The sequence below is a fragment of the Phytophthora cinnamomi genome (genome assembly GCF_018691715.1).
Source record: "Phytophthora cinnamomi strain GKB4 chromosome Unknown Contig14, whole genome shotgun sequence".
NCBI lineage: Eukaryota > Oomycota > Peronosporomycetes > Peronosporales > Peronosporaceae > Phytophthora > Phytophthora cinnamomi.
Genome location: NW_027150947.1, coordinates 2,554,648 through 2,577,822, shown reverse-complemented (window position 1 = coordinate 2,577,822; position 23,175 = coordinate 2,554,648). Strand labels below are relative to the sequence as shown.

The window sequence follows — 23,175 nt, the reverse complement described above, 5'->3', positions numbered from 1 at the left end:
AAGCCTCGCTGCACCTCTCCGCCAGCTGCTGGTCATTCTCCAATTCGCCTCGAACCTCTCAGCGGGCCGCCAGCAGGTCCGCCGGGCCCTGTCCACCCCTCCCCCTCATGCAGTGCAGCTACAGCGACCTGGACGTCGTCAGCTCGTCGCCTTCCTCGCTCTACGCCGAGGACGAGGTGCTGACCTTCAAGCAGGAGCTGGCCGCCGTCTCCAGCGCGTCGCCCACCGGCTCCAGCAGCTCCAGCGCGACGCTCGCGCTCTCCTCTGAGCACCAGTCGCTGCTCTCGGCCGCCGACATGGACGACGAGCTCTTCGGCGCCTTCGTAGGCGGCGCCGGCTCCGCACCGGAAGCGCCCGCCACGGGCTCGTACCTGGACTTGTACTACTCCGCGGCACAGACGCCAACGGGCTTCCCGTCCTCCGCCGTGAGCAACGGCCTGCCGCCAACGAGCAACGCGTCGGCGTCCTCCACGCCCGCGCGACAGAGCGGCGTCAAGCGCGGCTACGAGCGCATGGCGGCGGACAAGGCGTCGCCCACGGCGGCCGTAGCCACGTCCATGCTGGCCATGCGCGCCAAGCCGCAGAATCCGGTGGTGCACACTCGCGCGGCTGGCAACACAGTCAATATCGGCCGGAGGAATGCGCCCGCAGTAGCTGCCCCGGCAGCGAGCGCGGTGAAGAAGGAGGACGAGGCCAACGCCACGACCCCCACCGGCACCAAGAAGACCAAGGTCTCGCGCGAGCGCCAGCTCAAGATCAACGCGGCGTCACGGCGCTGCCGCAAGAAGCAGAAGCTGGAGCTGCAGTTCCTTCGCACGCACGTCGTGGAGCTGCAGGCGGCGCTGAAGGACCAGGTCAACTACCTGCAGGGACAGCTCTCGCAGCAGCAGCGCGCCGCGCGCCTCTCGCACTTCGTGGATGACAGCATGCGCAAGGTGGAGGAGATGAGCTCCAGTGCACGGCCAAGCCCTGCGGCGACCCCCACGGCACCGTTGGTGTCGTTCAGCTCGGATTTGCTGCCCTTCAGGACGGAAGACCACAGCGGCGAGGACACGGACGGCACCCACAGCAATGATACCGTCAACCACATCGAGACAGACGACGCCAGCAGCATACATACAATCGACCCGGCCACGGGCTACTCGCTTAGCGATGAGCGCAAGCGCGAGCTGCTTAACATCGCGTCCTTCGTGCGCGTGAACATCAGTCTCGAGAGCAGCAGCTTCGCGCCGGAAGTGATTTCGTGCCTCCCGATCGAAATGGACGGCTGGCAGCTCCGACTCGCCATTACGGAGAAAAACTACACGATTCACAACCAGAAATTCTTCCCGTGCAACGTGAAGGACATGTTCGACTTCTGCTGGGAGACGAACGTGGCGCAGAAGATCTCGATCAAGCACGCCAAGAAGCACTACGTCGTGGTCACTCCGCTGGACAAGGACGTGGCCCATGTATACTCCAAGACGACGGGCAAGTGGTCGCTGAATGTGCACGGCGTCCCGAACGTGAGCTACAACAGCATCGTTTGTCGGCGGTACATCCCCGAGGAACACCGAGCTATCATCTGCCAACAGAGTGTGTTGGAGGAGCGCGATTTCCAGGACGAGAGCACGTTGCCTTGGCTGTTCAAGCGGTGGGTGGTTTTCCGGCCTCAGGTGCAGGACGGCGTGGAAGGCACCTTCGTGGAGGCCTACCGCACCGCCAGCTACGCGACTGGGCGGCTCATTTACAAGGAGAACAAGACGTACGACAGCTTCTGCGAACACCTGATCCGGCGCTACGCCGAGTCGAACTCGCTGCTGGAGCGCATGATGGCTCGGGACAAGCGATTCACGCACGCGTTCGATGCCAGCGTTCGCACGGAAGCGGAAGCCGAGTCGGCCACGGTCTCCGACCGCATGATCAAGGATCTGCTGCTCTTCTGAGGTGTCGGCGGCGGAGCATCATTGTTATTGGTATGGTGTTGGAACTGTAGGGTGTAGTGCACAGTAGTGAGCGAGGTTGTGTCGACGAAGGTGTTGCAGCGATCGGCATCGAACGTCAGGGCGCTTGAGTAATATTTAATTGCACAGATTCTTACGAACAAGCGCGAGTTTGCCGTCCCGTTGCCACCACGACTCATGGCATGAGCTATCTGTAGGCCACGAGTTTGTACTTTGTGTCTGTCTTATGCCCCGGCGCGATATCAAGCAGCTTTCGATTGTTCAACAAGAAGGTGGCTGGTTGATACTATGTAGTAGTTCATTTTCACACTTCGTATATTGCTTTCTTTTACGTCACAAGTAGCCACTACGGCGACAATTCACGCCAGGACTGTTTGAAGTAGGCGCACCTGCCTTTGGCGCCTCAACTAGCCAACTACTAAGAGCATTGCCACCGGTCGGGTCAAAACACCGACCAAAAGTCGTTTTTAACCATCAATTAGCTTTTGGATAGTTTTTCGCGCTCGCACCGGTTCGACTAAAACCAAACCAAATTTCATCAGCGGCCATCTTCCAGCGATCCTTCTGTCAAATATTGCAAATGGATAGCTGGGGGATGGTCACTTCTCAAGCGACGCTTCAGGTAGCGGGGCAGCTTCGAAATGGCACAGGAAAAAAACCGTCGGGGGAAAAGCTATCAGAACCTGGAGAACCTGGAGCTGGTTAAAGCGTATGTTCACGTGTCCACGGATGCATCAGTTGGAATTACTCAGTCGGCAGAAACCTTCTGGACGCGCATCAAAGACAAGATGGAGAGCTCAGAGCGCATTGCCAATGGGATCGCAGAGGAAGACCTGAAGCCACGAGCTTGGACGAGCCTTCAAGCGCGGTTCGGCGTGATGCATAGGCCTATCGGGAATACATCAGCTGCGTGACCTGGGGTTTCATCATAATACTGCTTCATAAAGCGCCTATAGCGCGTCTCAAAGTCCCGCTCTTTGTTTTTACTATTTCCTGGCCGAGAACCGCCGCGTTTCACTGTCGTATCACGAGAGCTAGATCGAGACGCTGGGAACAGAAGTTGCTGGGTGATAAGGTCGTCATCTTCACAATCCAAACTGAGGATGTCAAGGGAGCCACCCTGCGCGCTCGCCTACGCAAGAGTGTTTACTGGTACGTCTTCCATCTCCACTACCGAATACCCTCCCCCTCGCTGAAAAAGATTTGACTCACTTATCGCCGCGACGGGTGCGAATTTTTCTCTCGATCAAATTTGCAGGATCTTTTGTACCCTCAGTTTGACCTAACTTTGACTTTGGTTTTGACACGACCGGTGGTGTCGTTCAAAACCGACAACTCGCATTCTATAATGCACGGAAATTTACGAGTACTTTTCGGCTGGTTTCCGAAATATACACAAATGCATGGGCAGACTTCCTTGCGGACTGTACTGAAAGACCTCATGCGCGACGCGTGCTACAGTCTTCAACATGGAGACAACTTCAACATAGTCTTGCCAGTAGCACCGCCAGACAGAAAAACAAAACCCCACTAGGAAAGGCAAGTACGCATTAAATATTAAATCAGCCTGGCTCCCTCTCGCCCGCAGCGCCTACCGCTATGCTCACCTACTGGACTCGTACTCCCCCTGGCCAGGCCTCCGAAGCCGACTCTCACCGTGCACCTCGCCACGCCACTGCAACGCGAGGGGGACGCGATGCCGATGCCTCCGGACCGGACATTCCTGCTGCGTCGCAGTTTCTGCCATCGCAACTCAGCGTACGCAAGCTGGCGGCCGGGCCCGCATCTTTCTCGACGGCCGGGTCGCGGTTCTGCTGCTGTTGCTGGAACAGACCCCAGGCGGCCAGAGATCGGAACGGTGTGTGTAGCGCTGCTTTCTTCGTCTTTGACTGGTTGGTCGGCGGGTTGGACGCTGCAATGGCGGCGGAGACTGCGACCGACATGATGCGATAGCTTGGTACTGCGAAAGAAGGTGTCTGCGTGGTCGGCGGCGATTCCGAGAGTGAGAAGCAACGCACCGGACCGCCGCGCACGGGCGACCAAACACAGGCGACCAAAAAACAACCCAGCAACCCAGCAAGCAGAACGGAAGGAAGGGCAGCACGCGACGTCCGGAGCTGCTTAGCTCACGTCGCACGGGAAACTTTCGTGGGCATTGCCCACTGGGCAAGCAGTGTTGAAGTTGACGGGCGGTTTACGGCCAGTTCACGAGCGAATCGAAGAGGTGTCACCTTTGATTGGCCGGAACAAAACTAGCATAGCAGGGGGTGGTACATGTATTTAGTGCGCCAGGGGGCAGTATCCAAGCAGCATTCCACTTCAAGCACTGTGCACGGCACTCAGGTCCAGCGTTTGGCGCCACACGTGGAAGACGTGGTCGTAGAAGGAGGCCGAACCCACCACGGGCGCCTTGGCCGCCAGCGCCGCCGGATGCAGCCACCAGTCCACGCCGTACGCGAGCGAGTCGTGGCGGTCGTAGCTCGCCGCTCTGCGCAGCTTGGAGTCGCCCGCAGCCAGCTCCAGCACCTGAAAACCGTTGTGCATGCACGCGGCCAACAGCAGCTCCTGGCAACACAGAGCAGTCGTAAACACATATTCGGCATCAATAAGAAGCAATGCCTTCCTCACCTTGCGGCTTTCAGCCGGGTGCCACTTGAGACGCCACACGCCGCCACCGGCACCGTACACAGCCAGCGGGTGCGTCATGTTGCGGTGGTCCCAGACCGCGACCTGCTCGTCGTAGCTGCCTACAGCTACAAGACGCTCGTCGTGCGGGTGGAACTGGATGCTACACACACCCATGGAGTACTGCCGAGAGTTCTTGAAGGTCGGCGCAGCCGTGCCGGCACGCAGGTCCCAGCCTTTCAGCGCCGCGTCGTCTGCGCCCGAGAACAGCACGTTTGGGTCGTGGCAGTTGAAGGCCGCGATCCACGCCTCAATCGGTGACCCGAACAAGTCGTGCGCGCGCCACTGGAGCCAAAGAGCAAGCGAGGGACAGTTAGAGCGCTACCATCCCGTTTCGTCAAGTTGGTCGGCGTCCAGCGCGTGAAAACCGCCTCGACAAAACCACGCCTGACGTCTCAAGCGAAGCGGGCTGAGAGCAGTCTTACCTTAGCTTGCTGGACGACGCCCTCCGACGCCACATCCCACACGGAGAGCGCGCTATGAGCGGTATTCACATGTGCAAGTTGTCAGACCAACTCGAAGTATCCCGCTACGCGAGACTTTGCATGCTAACTTGGTACCTACCCGTCCGAGTGGCTGACACAGATGGACGGCTGTGCGTTGGGGTGCACGCGGTTGCTCCAGTCCAGCGACAAGCACATGGAGTCGGTGTCTGCGTCGGTGGCCATCCCCGAGTGGCGCAGCGCCTGTGAGCCGTCTTCCTGCGTCAGCTCGTACAGCTCCAGGCTGCCGCCGGCCGTGGCCGCGCCCAGCACCGCCTTGCCGTTCATGGCCTGCGTGTTCCACTTAATATCGAAGATGCCACTGGTCGTGGCCATCTCCTGCAGCTTGTGTACGGCTACGCCAGCGCCGTCGGTGCTGTCGGCGTCGCACTCAAGTCGAAAGTGCTGCAGCGTGCCGGTGCGGTTGTCCTCCGCCTCGCCGGTCTGCGCCGCCTTGTGCAACTGGTACGTGGCCACCACCATGGAGCTCTCGAAGCCAGCCACAGGGCAGGACTCCACGCAGTCCGCCGTCTCCACCGTGTCGAACGTCGCTAGCGTGGCGTCCATGTTGCTGCCGCGCTTGGCTTGCTTGGTGCAAGTGAGACTGCCGTAATACTTGAGTTTCGTATGCCACGGCTGAGATCATTCCAATTTGCTCTACAAAACCCGCTCTAAATGCATAACCTTGAATAATCGATTTAAACCGATACAAAATAATTGAAAAAATGGACCGTGAAATATGATAAACCTGAAGCCTCTGATCTCTACTGAAAGTCATGTACATTTGTTTCGCGTGTCATTCCAATCCAGTCAAATTCGATCACCGGCATGAGCGACTCGAGCTCCGATGAGGAGACCGACTTCTTCGGTCGCATGGAGAGCGACGACCTCTTCGAGGAGAGTGAGGTACAGCAGGAGAAGCGTCGCGAGGCGCAGCGATACGTGCAGCAATACGCCGAGCGGGACTGGGGACTGGCGGCCAGGCAGCGCCGTGTCCAGGGCGCTGACAAGGACCTGGTGACCGAGAACGCGCTCGAGCTGCGTGCCGACAGGAAGGTGGTGTTCCAGGAGAAACAGGGCCAGCAGGCCAAGGTCTGGGACTGCGCGCTGGTGCTGTCCAAGTTTCTGACCAACGCCGCTTACTTCCCGCCCGACTTTTTCGTCAACAAGCTCGTGATCGAGCTGGGCTGCGGCATCGGCGTGCCCGGGCTCGCTGCCGCTGCACTGGGCGCCAAGGAGGTCGTGCTCACCGATATGGTACGCGTCACGCAGCTCTTGCTGCAATTGGCGGTTGTCCATTCACGTGCTGTTTGTTCTCTATTATTCATTGGCAGGGCATGGCTATCCCGTGGATCCGAACCAACATCGAGCGGAACCAGGCGCTCGGCTGCATCTCCGGCAACGTCCGCGCCGAGGCGCTCATGTGGGGCGAGAACGCGCCTTTGGAGTCGCACCAGTTCGACGTCATCTTGTGCTCGGACCTGGTGTATGGCGAGCGCACGATCTCGCAGAAGCTGGTGCAGACCATCGCGCAGCTCTCGCACCCAGACACACTGATTATTTCGGCGCACGAAGCGCGCTTCGCCGGAGACCGGGGCGGCTCCTTCTTCGAGCTACTGTCCGAGAAGCATTTCGATGTCGTGCAAGTGCCCCGCGAGCGGCTCGACGCTGTCTACAGCGCCGCCAACATGCACGTCCACCTGCTGCGGCCGCCGAGGGTATGATGTACAGTAGCAGCTCCGATAAATACGACGCATTACTTGTCCATGCAGCAGCACCCTGCACTCCATTCGCCGTGATGCTGGGCTCGAGGTCTCTCCGCCGCTCGCTGGCGCCGCTGCGGCGACTGCTAAGCTCTTCCACTGCGGCTGCTTCGTCCACCTCTTCGCTGTGGCAGGATGTGTACAACCTGGACGCCACGCACTGCCACGACCCGCTGGTGAGCGAAGGAGACCTGCAGGTGCTGCTGGACGTGATCACCGAGGACGAGGAGCAGGTCGTGGCCGACGAGTGCGCGCGCATCCTCAAGCGCCGCCGCTACGAGGAAGGCCACTGGGACAATGTGATCATCAAGTTCAAGGAGATGGAGCGCTCGCGCTGGTCCTCGGAGACGCAGCGCGTCCTGCAGAAGGTGCGCGAGGCCGCCATCCTGCCCCAGGAGCTCAACTACTTCCCGGCGGTGCACGTGATCGAGCTGGCGGAGGACGGCTACATCAAGCCGCACGTGGACTCCATCAAGTTCTCGGGCCGCGTCGTGGCCGGCATCAACTTGCTGTCGCCGAGCATCATGCGGTTCCAGGAGGAGCACGGAGACTCGGTCATCGACGCGTACCTGCAGCGTCGCTCCATGTACATGATGACCGGCAGGGTGCGCTACCACTACACGCACGAGATTCTGCCTGGTGCCCAAGTGTTTAGAGGGGAAGTGCCGGTGAATCGCACGCACCGCATCTCCATCATGCTGCGCGACGAGTTCCTCGAGGAACACGTCGCGAAGTATCACACGCCGTTCGCCAAGCGCCAGACAAGTGACAACAACGTCCCGTGCAATTAATATTAGGTTGGTTGATTGACTACGTAGCTACACTGTGGCGTCCGATCCGCCGAATCAAAAGCGTTCAATATCTGTAATTCCCATCGCGCTGCAAGCGTTGCCGCGTCCGGTCCTGGCTGAAGTCGTCGAGTCCTGGCTGATAAGTCGTCACTTTCGAGGTCTTCAGCATGAATCACGCTGGGGGCGATATTCTATCGTACACATACACACGACCGATTCACGAGCAACTTGCAGTCCAGCTGGAGCAGGGGTGGTCCTAAACGACGACGCGCACGTTGCTCTTGAATTTGGACGGGCCGGTCGACCGCGAACGAGGCTTCTCTGCGAAGCGGTAGTCTGCGCGGTTGCTGTTCACTACTCGCGTCTCCTTCTTGGCTGACTGCGCGATGGCGTCGGCCTTGCTAATACTCTCAAGAGACGACACGATTTCGGCGGCGCTCGGTCTCCGAGACGGGTTGTGCGACCAGCAGCGCGCCATGAGCTCGGCCCACTTGATATTGCACTGACCGGGCTTCATAATAGGTCGGCAGCCCGAGAGCACATACTCGCTGATCTCGGCGTTCGAGTGCATGTCTGCGTACGGCAGTTCACCTGTTGTGAGCTCCCACATGATGAGACCGAAGCTGAAAATGTCGACGGCCTGAGGACTCGTGCTGTCGCTCGGGAACGCCCCCTTGAGCACACGCTCCTCGCCCAGCTTGAGCAGCTCGGGCGCCGTCCACCGCAGCAGCGCCGCGCGCTCGTCGATGCTGTTCATCCTACTCCTATCAAAGCCCACGGCCTCCGCCACGCGGCGCGTGCCGAAATCCGCTAGCTTGGCGTTCCACGAATCGTCCACCAAGATGTTGGTGCTCTTGAGCTGTCCGTGGACGAGCGGCGGGTCTGCACTGTGCAGATACAGCAAGCCCCTGGCCGCCCCGAGCGCCAGTCGTATCCGCAGACTCCACTTGAGGTTCACCTTCTTTTTGGCTGGTTCTCCGAGGGCTCCGGGCGCGCTGGCCGTGCTGGTAGAGGCCACACGGGACAGCGGCTCCGACCCTTTACGCTTGTGCCTGCTCCTACTGGATGACGCCTTGGGCGCGTGCAGCACGTTGAACAGCGAGCCGCGCGTGCAGTACTCGCTGACGATGCAGAAGTAGTCTTCTTGCAGACACGCGCCCATGAAGAGCACTGTGTTCGGATGGCGCAGACTGCCCATGCGGGTGGCCTCCACCTCCAGCTCCATCTCGACGTTCTCGCGTGCCGAGGGCTTGGACGGCAGCGAGATCATCTTCATCTTCTTGACGGCCACCACGCTGCCGCGGTACGAGCCCTTGTAGATGACGCCTGACGGGCCTTCGCCGATCACGTTGAGACACACCACCTCGTCGGCCTGCAAATTGCAAACGCAAAACGCATAAACGGTTAAGCGAAAGGAGCCGAGTTTCTCGAAACAGTCTCTAAACGAGTGGCTAAACCCGGGTTTAGAGAGGGTTTTAAAAGCGAGAGGGAGCGCGAACGTACCGCTAGGAGCGACGTGGTGCCGAATGTCGACTGCTCCGTGGACTGCATCACGTAGCTGTGGCTGGTCTCGTCCAGCTCGGCCTCGAGCTCGGCCGCCATGTCGCTGTCGGGCAGGCACTTGGACAGACAGAAGCCCATGGTGAGAACGCTCGAACGCACTGCCTGTGGCCGCGGGACTGCGATTGACTGAGTGACGGAGCGTCTCTGCCTGCGCAGACCGCACGGTTGTATTTTTGAACGACGCCCAAATTACGACGCGACGCGCGGCGCCCAAAATAATGCCCTCGCGACCTGGCGCTGGCATGCATAGTGCGGTCAGGTGGCAGTATTCGAAGGTCCGCCCAAAACAGTGCAGCGCGGCAGCCCAAAATCAGGTTCCGCCCAACCCTATATACACTCCCTACGCTGACTCCTGCCGCGCGGGAGTGTGGATCGGAAAGAGCGTGGCGACCGCAATGGCGAAGGCCTCGTCGGCGGTAAATTCTTATAAGCACAGTAGAGATCAAGGGCATCGGGCGGACGATCGGTTTCGTGCTTGCGGACGATCACCCTCAGTCACGCTCGGGGCCTCGTCTCCGCATGACGTCGCCCTTTGCGGCGTGTCTACGTCGCGATCGGCGCGCGATTTGGCGCGGCCAAAGCCGGACTCGACTTGGCCAGCAGCTCTGAGCACCAACAGACTGGTGCTCGGTGCTCCAGGCGAACCTCAACTCGGAAAAGAACAACAGCAGCAGCAGCAGCAGCAACGTTCTCGCCAAGTGGCTCAGTAGAAGGAGGGAACTATCCACCGCAGCAGTTTCGATGCGGTGCTAGCCGCCAGCTGCCGAGGTGATTGCCACCATTGCTTCGTACTAGCTATCCATAGTATTATGGATAGTAGTGTACGTCGCAAGTTCGCTCGCTCGGAGCGCTGTCGCCCGCCAGTCGTTGGTCGTTGGTTGAGCCCTACGACGACGACCTTCCCGGGGTCGTCTGCTTTTGACCGCGGGCCAGAGCTCCATCAAGCATCCGCTGGCGCTCCGGGTCGGTCAGTAGGCTCCGCGCCAGGATATTCCGCCGACCTTCTCCAGCTAAGACCACTGCCGGCCAGCGACGTTCAGTGGGTGGCCTGCACTCGCTGCGGCTGCACTTGCATGTCCGTCGTTGGCTCGCCGTAATCGAACGCCGTCGTTCGGTGGTGGGGCATAGGCTATGCCGCATAGCCGTCTCGGTGTCGGGCATGGACGCTGCGGCGCGGACGAATCTTGCCCGTCTCGTGAGCAACTCGCTGGGGCTCCAGCTGGCGCGCGACACGGCGACGAGCGGCATCTTGTGCATCGGCAGACAGGAGCAGTGCCACGCTGATCTCACTCTCCGCAACAAGACTTTTTTCGGCGCCGTCGACTTCACAGGCACGACGAGCGCGATAACGCGCACGATTGCTGGTGTAGTTGCGGTTGCAGCAGCAATTGTGGCGGCATCTCGCCCACATAGAGTGTGTGCTTCGCGCGCTTGTGAGTGAATGCAACCACGTCAGCTCGCGATCTGCAACGTCGGTGATTGAAATTCAACGTGAATCGAAGGCAACCGGTATGCATGAGCCTTCTTCGCGCAGCGGCGTCCAGTGGCAATATCCTGTAGCATTGTGCATCTCGGCTCGTAGTCAGCCAAAATTGTTGAAAATTCTCGGGCAGCATTACCTATCTTCGTAAGACCCGAGCACTGCGACGTCCTTGATACTCAAAGATCGACGATGAAGTCCAGCCAACTGAATCATGTTGTATCAGACTATGCAAATTGCATCATGCAATTGCGGACACCTGTCTAGTTTACAGATAATTGTGGCGATGGTAGGATACCATACTCTGCATAGTGGCGAATTTTTTTCAAGAATTCGGGGAAAATATGTTACCTGGCGGATAAATGCTGCCTGAATTTGTCAACAAGAAATGTCAATTTAATTCCAGCTTCGCTTTACGGCCCAGTGGAGAAGCTTCGAGCGCACCCGTCGTACTGCCGGTGATCGAGAAGTTGTTTCTGCATTAATTAATACCTATAACGTGCACAGTGCTATTCCTTCTTCATGTAGCAGCTTCCGATGGTGACTTGGCCAGGTCCTGCGATGTTCCGGCCTCAAAGTGCAGACGTACCGCGAACTCGGGAGCGAACTTCTTGTGGCCGTGCTTGGCGTCTTTGGCCACCTTGTCGATCTCACTCTTGGCCAGGGTCAACTCAAAGTGGTCGCCCACCTGCGGCACGAAAGCCGTGTGGAACCAGAAATGCCCCAGAGTGCCACCCGCTCGCCGTCGAAGCTCCACCTTCACTTCGTCCCACACGAGCACTCGGTTGCAATGCAGTTCGAGCTCGACAACCTCTTCGTCGGTGTTACCTTCAGCTCTAGGTCGTCGTTGACGCTGGAAGTTGCCGGGCAAGTCGTACACCGCTGCGCGGGGGCGGATCGCTCCACACTCGACTCGAACGCGCCAGTCGGCGGCACTGGTGTTCGTTTTCTTATGACCAGCTATTCCACACAGCACGACGTCAACGAGCACAAGGTGTACTCGAGCAGGCAACACTGGCCCCGCGTGTGGGCGTGGGGTCCGTCCAATGATACTTCGTGGCGACGCGGCCTGGGTCTCTTGCAACCATTGCGAATGGAAGTCTGCCAAGCTCGTTGCACACTCACGGGTAACTTCTTCTTCGTAAGATCCGAGTAGCTCGACGTCCTCGATACTCTCGGAACGACGACACATTTCAGCGAAGTAGCCTATGAATCGCTGCTGGCTGATGATGGTCACGCCTTGAAGCTTCATCGAGCGCGCGGCTGCAAAGTACTCAAGTGCTCCGTGGGCCGAGCGCCACATCCGCGTGTAAAGCATGTATGCACAGAGCATGACACCGGTTCGACCTTTACCGGCCTTGCAATGGACGGCGACTACGTTTTCCGGATCGGCCTGCAACCAGGCATGTACGTCGAGACAGAACGGGATCATCATTGATAGTGGAGGCGGGGTATGGTCCTCGAATCCAAACTCGGCAACGCGGCCGTGGAATTTTTCGCCGGGTGCGTATCGACGTTCCACGCAGAGATTATAAACGCGATACCGATCTGGGTGCCGCTGCTCAAAGAACCGAAAGACATCGCGGTAGTGGTTGCGATAGATGCCCTCGATTTTCTCCGCTGGGTAACCAAAAGCCACAAGCTTCTGCGTGACGTACGTCAAGTCCAAATCAAAGCCGTCCGAGGAGAAACGCCGCTTTTCCTTCGATACCAGGTGCTTCAGGCGGTTTGCAAGGCCTGCAGTGTGCCTTCTTGACGAGGTTGGGCTCGATGAAGGGGATGATGAAGATGACATGGAGGATGCTGGCTCAGGGTCGAGTTGGGAGTCGATTTTGAGATCTGGTCGCTTGGGTCGTGTACTTGACGGGGAGTGCGAGACTGCGGGTGATGGAGGTGGTGCTGGCGGAGATTCAGCGGACCCGTCAATGGGGCCCCATGCCGCTACGGGCAAAGGGGGCGAAACAGAATCAACTGAGGATGCAGGCGAAGCCGGCGCCGGCTTGTAGTCCTTTTCTTTGGGAAGACTTCTCTCATTGTGGCCAATGTACTTCACCTTCGTCGAAAACATTCGACGCATTGCTGAAGTGGCTGAAGTGTTTGAGCAACGACGCTGCCCTGGGTGATACGTGAGCACTGGAACGGAGCAAAGAGCTAGTTGCTGAACACCTTAGAGCACGTGCCTAGATGGAGAAATGTGAGCTATCGACAGACGATGGCGGTCGATAGAGAGGAAGCAGGCTTCCAGCACTACCTGTGCAAGGTGACTATGCCGAGATGCTCAATGCCCTCCATCTATTTCGAGGACTGGTGAATACAGCGATACGCAAATATGCACTAGTGCATGAAGCCAAATATGGAATTCAAAGGATAAATTGCAAATTTGATTCGTCGAATGGATAGTCTCATCTCGATCGATGGCAGCGATGGTTAGTCGAAATCGACCTCTGGGTTCACAGCGTCTAGAGCAGGCGATTCGTAGTTGGTGTACAGTGCGTACTGGTAAACCAGGTGCGGGATGGAAGGCTTGAAAGTCCTAGCGCGGCAGCCTAACAGCTCGTGAATCATCGTCGCGTTCTCTTCTGCAAATACGAAGCAAGTTTAAGCCAGGAAGTTCGACAGCTTTCAGTAAATCGTGGTTACCTATGGTGGTGAGCAAGATCTTGCTGTCCTTGCAGCGCAGTAGTAGTTTTATGCTTTCTGCATAGAGTTCCCAAACTTCGCGGGTGATGAACGGGGGATCCACTACGACAAAATCAAACGTGCCCCTAAGTTCCGATGGCACATCTTGGGACTTGTGGAAATCGTAAGGGACAAAGTGGTCGCCCTCAGACGAGAACTTCGGATCGAACTATACGGGAACCAGAAGGAAGGCGAAGTTAGCAGTGTACTAAGTAGCGCGCTTAGCAGACAGGAGTGGCGACGTACATCGAGCAGAAAACACTCGTGCTGATTCGAGGAGTCGCTCTGCTGGGACTTGACGGCGAAGTACACGCTTGGGGTAGAGAGAAAGGCAATGCGGCCGCCACACTCTGGGGTCTCAACGATAGCTTCTCTAGCCAGCGTTGCCACCGTATCGGCCGAGTACCAATACTGGTTCAGCTCTTCTTTCTACAACCCCAACAAAGGCACGTATCAACAATGTTAGACGCAAGCTATCCGGCACCCGTCCGCCAAACTCTTACAAACCTCGGGGAACTTCTGCCAGAACGTACGCGTGCGGCGCGTTTGCGTGGCCTCGCGTTGAGCGGAGCGGTCCTTCATTTGCACCGTCCTGTCTTCTAATAACGAATGCGAACGTGGATATCTCAACAGCCGCACAACCGTTGGAAAACGGCTTGCTTCTCTTCGTGACCTCATCAAGCTCTAGCACGAGGCCTGAGCTACAACATTCCATCGAACTGTAAAGTACATGCATTAATCTCTAATCTACCATCGAAGAAAAATCTCGCATTCCGCCACAGATCACTAACTGTTCGATCGTCCAGGGGATCGAACCAAACCAACACGCAAGAGTTGGTCCAGGACAGTGCTCGACGACTCTCTCTTGATTGATCCTCTGGAAGAACGCGTAGGTACTGGCGATGATTGTGAGTCTGTGGTGGAATCATCGTCACTAACCGACTGGTTCGCAGCAGGGCGCTCCAGGGAGATCGTACGAACCAACTCCTCCGACTCGAACGGCTTGCTCTCCAGCACACTTTGCACCAGCGCTCGTTGCAAACGCTGATACGATGAGTTCTTTTCACAACCACCAGCACACGAACATGTGCCGCCGTATTCCGTCGGCAGGTTCTCCGCATCGATGAACTCCAGCAACGCACCAGCGGTCTCACTCTCCGTCAAAATGCTCGTCTTGGTACGCGTAGCTTTGTTCAGCAACGGCTTCACCCCCTTCCACGCAATGCCGAACCACGAAGGCACGTTCACAATGAAGATCTTGAACGACCGCTGTGGATAGTGGCGCTGCATGACGCCCGTGCATCGTCGAATGAACTCGAACGCTTCACCGCCCATGTCGCGCATACCGATGCCGCGTGCATCCAACACGATGCACATCTTCTGCGTCTTACTCGCCACGCAGGCGTCGCAGGGACAGATCTGGTGCGCCGCGTACTTGATCGTGAACTCCATGGCGAATAAATAGTGCTTGAACAGCGTTTCCTGCGTGACGCCGACTTTCCTGAGCTGCGGGATGTTGATAGATCCTATCTTCTCGAAGTACAGGGGGTGGCCAAGCTTGTCATGTTTGTGCAGGAACTGCGTGTAGTGTCTGGAACGCACCCAAACATCATGTTAGTGTTCACTTTACATTGAGCCGGGGAGCTCCATGACGTACGTCTTGATGGTGGCGTAGTGCGTCTGCGGCGTTTTGAGGATCGAGTCGACCCGCATCTCCTGTCTCCACGCCAGCGTGGCGTGGTAGCGTTGCGCCGCCTTGGCAGCGTCTCCATTCTCCGCGACCAGGAAGGCCGGAGGGATCTCCATCTTGTGGTACTTGCTTGCGACGCACGGACTGCCTATCCGGCCTGAATGTGAGCCTTTCTGAACGAACGACACCACAGCAGAGAACGAGGGAGGGAGACATGATCAGCGCCGCGCTGAACTGCGTGTTGGTCTCCGCTATAGCGTACGCACCTCGGGCGCCTTGTGCCAGAATGTCCGCTTCCAACCCCCTCGCTGCTCTCGCATGCTGGCCTGGCCGTTCCGGTGCTGGCTGCTAGCTGTGCTACGGGGCTCGTAGCTGATTCACCACTGATTCAAAACGAAACGGCTCGGGCTCTTTTGCATTGTTTTCGGTCTCTATCAATCATCCACCGCGTTGTAGTCCTGACGCACGTCACCTCGGGGTTTCGTGCGCATTGAGCGTTGTCGGCTGGTCGTCGGGCTCCGGACTGGCTTCCTGCTTGGCCCTGGGCGACACGATCGGGGAGCGCTCCGGGCTCGCGGCTGGCGTGGATAAGCGCAGCTTCAGCTGGTCGATCGCGCCTTGGATGGCGTCCACCCACGTGTTGAGCACGCTCGGCGTCGGCGCGTACAGCAACAGCGAGTGCCCATTGGCGGCCATCAGCGGCGTGATGATCTCGAAGCTGTTGTTCTGCTTGGCGGTCTTCTGCACCACGGTGTCGTGCGTGAGCGACACGATCTGGTAGATCTCCGAGTCCAGCGTCTTGGCAAACCGCAGGAACTGCGGGTGTAGGATGAAGAGCTGGCGGTGCCAGATCGGGTTGAACTGCTTGTGCCGCAGCGAGCGCTTCAGCAGGTACCCAGCCTTCAGCACTTCCTCGCTGAAGAACCCCGCCGGAATGGATCGACAGAACCCTTCGTCGTCTACTCCGTCCAGCGTGAAGCCGTCGTCGGTACTGCTGCTTCCGATTCGGAAGAGCTGGTCCAGAACAGCAGTCGCAGACGTCTCGCGCTTGATAGGCCCCATCACAGGGGGAGGCGGCGAAGACGCTGGCGTGGGCGCTGCAGATGCATCGCCTTCACTGCTTGATCTGCTCTCACCTGAACGCTCCATTGCAATAGACTGGATCAGGTCGTCCGCCTCGAACGGCTTGCAGTCTAATACACTCTGCACCAGTGCTCGCTGCAAACGCTGATACGATGAGTTCGCCTCGCAGTCTCCAGCACACGAGCATGTACCGCCGTATTCCGCCGGCAGGCTCTCCGCATCGATGAACTCTAGCAACGCACTAGCAGTCTCACTCTCCGTCAAAATGTTCGTCTTGGCGCGAGTCGCTTCGTTCAGCAACGGCTTCACCCCCTTCCACGCCATGCCGAACCACGAAGGCACGTTCACAATGAAGATCTTGAACGACCGCTGCGGATAATGATGCTGCATTACGCTCGTGCATCGTCGAATGAACTCGAACGCTTCACCGCCCATGTCGCGCATACCGATGCCGCGCGCGTCCAACACGATGCACATCTTCTGCGTCTTACTCGCCACGCAGGCGTCGCAGGGACAGATCTGGTTCGCCGCGTACTTGATCGTGAACTCCATGGCGAATAAATAGTGCTTGAACAGCGTTTCCTGCGTGACGCCGACTTTCCTGAGCTGCGGGATGTTGATGGAGCCGATCTTCTCGATGTAGATCGGGTGACCGAGCTTGTCATGCTTGTGCAGGAATTGCGTATAATTCCTGCATAAACGGAAAGTTAGCAAGTGAACGTTGGAATAGCAAAAATGTAGCTACGTACGCTTTGATAGTATCATAGTGCATCTGTGGCATGGTTAGAATAGAGTCAGCCAGCATCTCCTTTCTCCACGCCAGCGTGGTTTGGTATCGCTCCGTCGCCTTGGCGACATCTCCGTTCTCGGCCACGATAAAAGCTGGTGGAACCTTTAATGCAGCCTCTTGCAATGTCTTATTGCTAGTGTTTTCCAATCGTTCGGATTCGGATGCTTCAAGTGCCACAATAGTAAAGTTCCAGTTGCCCAATTGATGCTCATCCTTTGGTTTGCTCTGTCTTGCCGTAACCACTTTACCCGGGAAGAAGACTTCCACCGAGAACACCAACACGCCAGCTATCAGACCAACGTAGACTGCAGGTAGTACCACAATCGAGCCAAACACGTGAGTGAACACTGAAGCCGCACTCAAGTATGCAAGAACGATTCCACATGAGAGCTTGAAAATCTGTCTATAGGTGCCACGCAGTGTTCCGCGGAGGTCTCCCTTCTTGCGACCGATCTCGCGCGTGGCACGAACGAGAATACGCATGGGGCGCTTTCCATTGAGCACCACGCGATAAAATGCGCGGCCCTCGTGCTTCAGGAACCGCTGGCATGGAATCCGTAGACGACCACCGTCCGAAAAGTGCAGCGCCAGCACCATCGATCGCCGTAGGTCTTGCAAAACGATCGAACTGCCCACTTCGACATCTTTCCTTGTAGAAATCAGCACGCGAGCACTCGGGCTTCGGTGCCCACCTTCATCTTTGCTTTTCTCGTCACCCTCAGTGTTGTCATTGCTGGCATCGCTCTTCTTCACGTCCTTGATGTCAACAGACTGAATAGTCGGCATCTCCTGTCCATGCATCTCGAACAAGATCGTTTTGCCCCGACCGTCGCAGCGCAGGTACCCGCCTTGCACGGGAGCCGCTTCCTGCTGCTTGCTGAAGTGCGTGATGACGCGGTTGAACTTGGATCTCGTCCGGTTCGAGTCGGCCACGTCGATAATAAGGTTCCTGTCGCCGTAGTACATGACCTTGCCCATGGTCCGCAGCGCCGCCGTAGCCAAGTGCAGCTCCACCTGCGTGGGCTTGCCGAAGGTGGTTTCGGCCATGGACTTGGTAGTCTTGGCCAAGTTGCTAAAGAAAAGGAAGTTGTCCTCGTCGTCGGACGAGTCGGAGCTGCTGTCGTCTCCGTCCGTGTCGGGCTGCAGCTGGTAGAAGGACAGGTACATCTCGCCGGGCGTGTTGGGCTCCTTGGGGCCGAAGCAGCCGTTCTTGGTGCTGGGGCCCACGCCCATTTTGTTGTTCCAGACGCGGCCGTCCGCGTCCACGAGCACCACGACGTCTCCGTAGCTCACGGGCGTGTCCACACCCAGCCCGCAATTGGACAAGATGGTGAAGGCCGAGGCCTTGAACTGCTTGGCGCCGCACGCGGCGATGGGCGGGATGCAGGCCAGCTCGTCCTGCTTCTGCTTCTGCTTCTGCGCGTTCTTGGACGCCAGGAAGCGCTTGCCGCCCTCGAAGGTGCCGACGTAGCCGCCGGTCGTCGCACCCACGTACTTGCTGCGTGCAAACAGACGCACGGTGTCGCCGTAGCGCACGGCCACGTGGGGCGGCGCGCTCTTGGCCACCGTGTCCAGCGGCATGGAGCCGCGCACAGCCACGTCATGCGGCGGCCGGTGGTGGTGGAACAGCGGCGGATTGAAGGCAGCCACCGGTCGAGAGGCGGCACGTGGCCGGCCGTCGGCCAGCGCCACCGTCACAGGCATTGGCGGCGTGTCGGCGTTGACGAGGTCGGCGCTGGCGCTGGTGCTGGAGCTGCGACGCAGACCCAGGACGCCTCCGCCGCGGCCGCTGCTGCTGCTGCCGTCGTCGTCCGCCTTGGTGCCGCGACGCTTGCGTGCACGCAGCGACACCCCCGAGAAGAGCGTGCTGCCGTTGGGCGGGGCGGCCACGCCCTTAACGGCGCCGCCCAGGAGCTGCATGGGTCGGCGCTGGATCGATCGATAGTGCGTGAGTCGGAGCTGCTCTCTCCCTTATCCGGATTCCGACTCGTTTTCGTACCGCGCAAGCCTTTGGCGCATAGAAGAGGGGGAACGACCCATTTGCAGTGACCATTTTTTCAACCAGCGTGTTGAAGTAATTGTCGGCGAGATGCAGCAGCAACGCCACATGCAAACGTCGAAGTGGCTGCGGGCAACATCCTGGTGGAACGAACACCCGAACGGATGAAGAGCGACCGTAATCTAGAGGCAAGCTGCCAACGTCGCACCCTCCACAAACCAAACACGTTTACAACAGCTCGCTGGGAACCTATCTACGATACTAGCCGACCCGCTGGTACTCAACATACAAACGAGTTCCCGCTAATGCAGTGCATTATGCACTGACTAGTAGGCAGACAGTCAGCTAGCTACTGGTGCACTCAGAGGTGGCTCGCGCCTACAGGAAAAAGAGTAAGGTGAACTCTGCAAGACGAGGCAAAGGTTTCTGCAAACGTGTTAAAGGCCTCGCTGGAGATTGAGGGGGAGGTAGTCTACATTCTTGGCGAAGTCACGAGTTTGCTTTTGGTCTTGTGTAGTAGTGCACCGGGAACACACAATATCCAAAGCGACTGCTGCAGCGTACCAGGGATAGAAGGGGACCCCAAAAACACAACACCGCCCATTGCTAGCGCTGGTGGATGCTCTTGAGACTGCAAAAAAACATCGAGGCGGGTTGTCACGGTTATCCAGCGAGCTCGTTCATTTCTGTTCACTGCAAATTTTTGAGACTCAAAACTACCCATTCTAACAAGAAATTACTCTATTTCAGAAGTTTATCCGGACATGTTCTGACGGTTCAAATTACGTGCGTTGTCCATCGTGCCGCAATTTTCACAAGGCATGAGCCTGCGCTGTCTGCACTGCTGTCGCGGACCGCATTGTATGCCAGTCAACACAGCTGCGTTACTCAGCAAGGTAGTTTTGTTTTCTACAGCTTTCTACAGCAGCTGAAACGAGTTGTTTCATCAATCAACCGATGGTGAACAGCGCACTTGATGTGCAATGCTTGGTTGGGGCTTTCATCCTGTGCTACAAGCGCTATCGTTACCAACGAGGGTCCATTGAGACTTTGTTCACTCCGACAAGGAGACCAAGGCGTTAGCCACGCATTCCTACACATCGGCGAAAAAGACCGGGTCAAATAGCCAGTGGCGTGCCTGCCGGGCCGTCAAATTGAAGTGGTCGAGCCAACGACGCCCAGCTCAGGCTTGAAAGTCTCCCTTGGCGTCTGCACCACTGCAGACAGTGCCATCGCTCTTGCATCCGCAGCGCATTCGCATCGCCTTGTCACAGTGCCTATGCCTGGTCGGACAGATCCGCGGATCCGTCGCCACAGCTGAGAATCCACCGCAGCGCTCGCTTTCTCGGGCGACGTCGGGGGGCGCCGCTAAGACTGCGCGGCATCAGTTCTGCCTGTCCACATTTGAAATGGCCAGGAAGGCTGATTAAGCGTGATGCTGCCTGCGCGAACGATGTTAGCCTCGTCTGGTTTGTAAGGTGAGTGGTTGGCAGCAAGTGCCTGCACACCCGGGTACATGCAGAAATGTACTGGTAGACTTGCATTCCTCTTTAGCTGCTAGATATCGTCGATGGCGATTCGCCATGAAAGTGTAAGGCGGACTTCAAGAAACCAAGCATGATACACCACCACAACACAAAGCGGAGTCGATCAATTCGTCTTTTATTGACGTTGAAGTAGTCATCCATCCCCACGTGTGGCGATTTTCCGGCGGGCAGTACAGTCAACTCTGCTGGAAGGAAGAAGGAAGGTGGCATGTTCAATCAAACGAGCTCGCGCTATCATATCGATAAAAATCAAATCACATGTATGGGATGGATGACTATGCAGGCCGGCCACGGGCCGACCCTGGCTGCTTAGGCCGGTCAGAGCGTCTGCCCGGCGTTCTTCAAGCGCCCTTCCTACTTCCGAGGCGGCGTGGCCGGGCGCTGCGTGCCCAGGCCGTTGTACGCGTAACGCTGCTTCTTCTCGGCAGGCTTGAGGATCTGGAACGAGCACATGAGCGTCTCATCCACAGACATCATGGCGCCGGCGTTGTCGAACTCGCCGCAGTAGTTGGGTGCTGAGAACAGCGTGACCAACTGGCGCTTGGCGAAGAACTCGTAGCCGTCCTCCACCACCTGGTGGGCTCGGCAGATCAGGTCGAGGTCGTGGCGCTTGAGGAACTGGCTCACGATGTCGGGGCCGAACGTGAAGGACACGCCGCGGTCGTTCTCTCCCCAGCCCATAATGTCCTTGTCGGGGTCGGACCACAGCAGGTCGCAGAGCAAGCCCGTGTCGGGCACGTCCGTGGGGCGCACGAAGCGCTTGATCTGCTCCATCTGGCTGAGCTCGGGGGACAGGCCGCCGTGCATGCAGAAGATCTTCTCGTCCACGATGGCCGCCACGGGCAGGCAGTTGAAGCAGTCCGTGAAGGTCTTCCAGAGCTTGATGTTGTAGCGGCGCTTGCACTCGTCGTAGAAGCCGTAGATGCGGTTGATGGACGCGCACTCGTGGTTGCCGCGCAGGATGAAGAAGTTCTCCGGGTACTTGATCTTGTAGGCCAGCAGCAGGCAGATGGTCTCCAGGCTCTGTTTGCCGCGGTCCACGTAGTCTCTGCCGGCAAGCAACAAGCCACAAACAAATGTCAATAAATAAGGCCCCCTCGCCTCCTTCACACCCCCAGCATAGCGCCCTGTGTAGTCCACACCACTCACCCGAGGAACAGGTAGTTGGCGTCCGGGGGGAAGCCGCCGTACTCGAACAGACGCAGCAGGTCGTAGTACTGGCCGTGGATGTCGCCTGCGCACGGGAAAGACAGCGTCAGAACGCCTGGATGCAGCCCTGCTACTGCTACACAGTGGGGAACGCACCGCAGATCTTGATGGGCGCCTCCAGCTCCACCAGAATGGGCTGCGCCAGGAACACCTCGCGCGCGTGCAGGCACAGCCCGCGGATCTCCGTCTCCGACAGGTTCACCTGCTTGCCGGGGCGCGCGCCGCGCACGCTCAGCAGCTTCTCGATAATGCTGTCCACGTCGATGGGCTCCAGTCCGGACGACGCCATGGCTGCTCGCGGCTTGCTGCTTCCTTCTCTCCTCCTTCTTCGGTCTGGGCGAGGGCGCCAGTGTCCAGTCCCCCCTCCCCTCCTGGATGGGTCGCGCGGGGCCGCGCCATTGGACAATAAGCTGGCGGGTACCACGCCATTCGCGGAAAAGAAGCGCCGCTTTCCGCCAATTGCCGCGCGCGGAATGCAACGGCAAACCAGCTGGTTCTCGAGGTGGTGATCACCTGTGAAGCACAGCAACTTGTCACCGGCCATCGACCGACAGGTCGGCAGACCGGATGGATGCGGCTCGGCGGCAATGATCGTACATGAACATTGAATACATTTACGTTAGCCTGTGTCATGGCGCTTGGTTGCGTGGATGCTGCCGTGAGTGCCGGACACGTGTAGCTGCACGCCTTTCGTCACGACAACCACAGGAGTTGCCGTCGAGGCAACCGGCGCTATTGAGTCAGCGAGCAGTGCCCAGCCCGGCCAGCGAGCGTTGCCGTGCAGCGTGGGCCATTACGTCAAGCTCTCCATACTGTTGAAGCATCCTCTGAACGTGCGGCTCGCCGAGTTTAGGACGGGCACTGCATCAAAACGAGCATTGAAAGCTGAAAGCTCGCATGTACTCGCACGGCTGCGTGATGCAACCAAGCAGATCTTTCCTTCCATGGTCGGAACGGAGCATTGGCCAGCTGGCGGCCCGTGCTGCCGGCGTTGCAGCACCGCGTCGCCGCGTCGAGTCGACCCGACAGTCAACGCGTGCAAGGCCATCGCGCACGGCCAGCGACTTCACGTCAGTCGACTATCGCCTCGATATGCGCCGAAGTGCGGCGGCCCGCACATGTTGCCGCGCGCACCGGAAGTCTGACACAATATTGTATACAGTCGCTAGTATAACAGCATTCGGCTCGACGGGACGACGCTCCACCTCTGAGCGCGCATACCCGTCACACAACCGCCACGCAGTGCTCCACTATCGAGTTGCCACCTCTGTAATCCAATACCTCGTGAGCTGTGTATCCTAACTTACCCGGCAATGGAAAGGCAGAGGGGCACAAGAGAAAAAGGGGGCCGGTACTGTAGCTGGCAGCTCCACTCGACCTTCCGCCCGCCCCGCACTGCTCTGCTCTGCTTTGCGCCTCCGTCTCTCGAGCGCGACCGAGGCCGAGCCCATGGTGTACGTCCTGCAGCAGT

At 58.2% G+C, this 23,175-nt stretch overlaps 8 protein-coding genes across 8 annotated transcripts; 3 read left to right on the top strand and 5 right to left on the bottom strand.

The window, feature by feature from the left end:
* Positions 1 to 107: 107 nt before the first annotated feature.
* IUM83_01504 (Carboxylic acid transporter protein) lies at positions 108 to 1,925 on the top strand (the record flags this gene model as incomplete). The annotated part of the gene is made up of 1 exon (XM_067925363.1): positions 108 to 1,925. The coding sequence occupies one exon, from the start codon at positions 108 to 110 to the stop codon at positions 1,923 to 1,925; it is 1,818 nt and encodes a 605-aa protein (XP_067797679.1).
* Positions 1,926 to 4,262: 2,337 nt separating this feature from the next.
* Positions 4,263 to 5,677, bottom strand: IUM83_01503 (uncharacterized protein; the record flags this gene model as incomplete). The annotated part of the gene is made up of 4 exons (XM_067925362.1): positions 4,263 to 4,508; positions 4,572 to 4,913; positions 5,054 to 5,105; positions 5,193 to 5,677. The coding sequence occupies 4 exons, from the start codon at positions 5,675 to 5,677 to the stop codon at positions 4,263 to 4,265; spliced, it is 1,125 nt and encodes a 374-aa protein (XP_067797719.1).
* Positions 5,678 to 5,938: 261 nt separating this feature from the next.
* On the top strand, positions 5,939 to 6,834 carry IUM83_01502 (uncharacterized protein; the record flags this gene model as incomplete). The annotated part of the gene is made up of 2 exons (XM_067925361.1): positions 5,939 to 6,367; positions 6,445 to 6,834. 2 exons carry the CDS (start codon positions 5,939 to 5,941, stop codon positions 6,832 to 6,834), a joined length of 819 nt encoding a protein of 272 aa, XP_067797462.1.
* A 74-nt stretch (positions 6,835 to 6,908) lies between these two features.
* Positions 6,909 to 7,664, top strand: IUM83_01501 (uncharacterized protein; the record flags this gene model as incomplete). Its single annotated transcript, XM_067925360.1, has 1 exon — positions 6,909 to 7,664. The coding sequence occupies one exon, from the start codon at positions 6,909 to 6,911 to the stop codon at positions 7,662 to 7,664; it is 756 nt and encodes a 251-aa protein (XP_067797461.1).
* A 256-nt stretch (positions 7,665 to 7,920) lies between these two features.
* IUM83_01500 (TKL protein kinase) lies at positions 7,921 to 9,305 on the bottom strand (the record flags this gene model as incomplete). The annotated part of the gene is made up of 2 exons (XM_067925359.1): positions 7,921 to 9,036; positions 9,168 to 9,305. The coding sequence occupies 2 exons, from the start codon at positions 9,303 to 9,305 to the stop codon at positions 7,921 to 7,923; spliced, it is 1,254 nt and encodes a 417-aa protein (XP_067797460.1).
* Positions 9,306 to 11,227: 1,922 nt separating this feature from the next.
* On the bottom strand, positions 11,228 to 12,430 carry IUM83_01499 (Phosphatidylinositol-3,4,5-trisphosphate 3-phosphatase; the record flags this gene model as incomplete). The annotated part of the gene is made up of 2 exons (XM_067925358.1): positions 11,228 to 11,667; positions 11,833 to 12,430. 2 exons carry the CDS (start codon positions 12,428 to 12,430, stop codon positions 11,228 to 11,230), a joined length of 1,038 nt encoding a protein of 345 aa, XP_067797473.1.
* Positions 12,431 to 13,134: 704 nt separating this feature from the next.
* Positions 13,135 to 18,869, bottom strand: IUM83_01498 (Phosphoinositol transporter; the record flags this gene model as incomplete). The annotated part of the gene is made up of 9 exons (XM_067925357.1): positions 13,135 to 13,286; positions 13,348 to 13,555; positions 13,633 to 13,815; positions 13,894 to 13,985; positions 14,364 to 14,977; positions 15,044 to 15,249; positions 15,343 to 15,448; positions 15,549 to 16,850; positions 16,909 to 18,869. The coding sequence occupies 9 exons, from the start codon at positions 18,867 to 18,869 to the stop codon at positions 13,135 to 13,137; spliced, it is 4,824 nt and encodes a 1,607-aa protein (XP_067797472.1).
* A 1,980-nt stretch (positions 18,870 to 20,849) lies between these two features.
* IUM83_01497 (serine/threonine-protein phosphatase PP1-beta catalytic subunit) lies at positions 20,850 to 21,993 on the bottom strand (the record flags this gene model as incomplete). Its single annotated transcript, XM_067925356.1, has 3 exons — positions 20,850 to 21,543; positions 21,645 to 21,729; positions 21,801 to 21,993. The coding sequence occupies 3 exons, from the start codon at positions 21,991 to 21,993 to the stop codon at positions 20,850 to 20,852; spliced, it is 972 nt and encodes a 323-aa protein (XP_067797476.1).
* Positions 21,994 to 23,175: the final 1,182 nt, after the last annotated feature.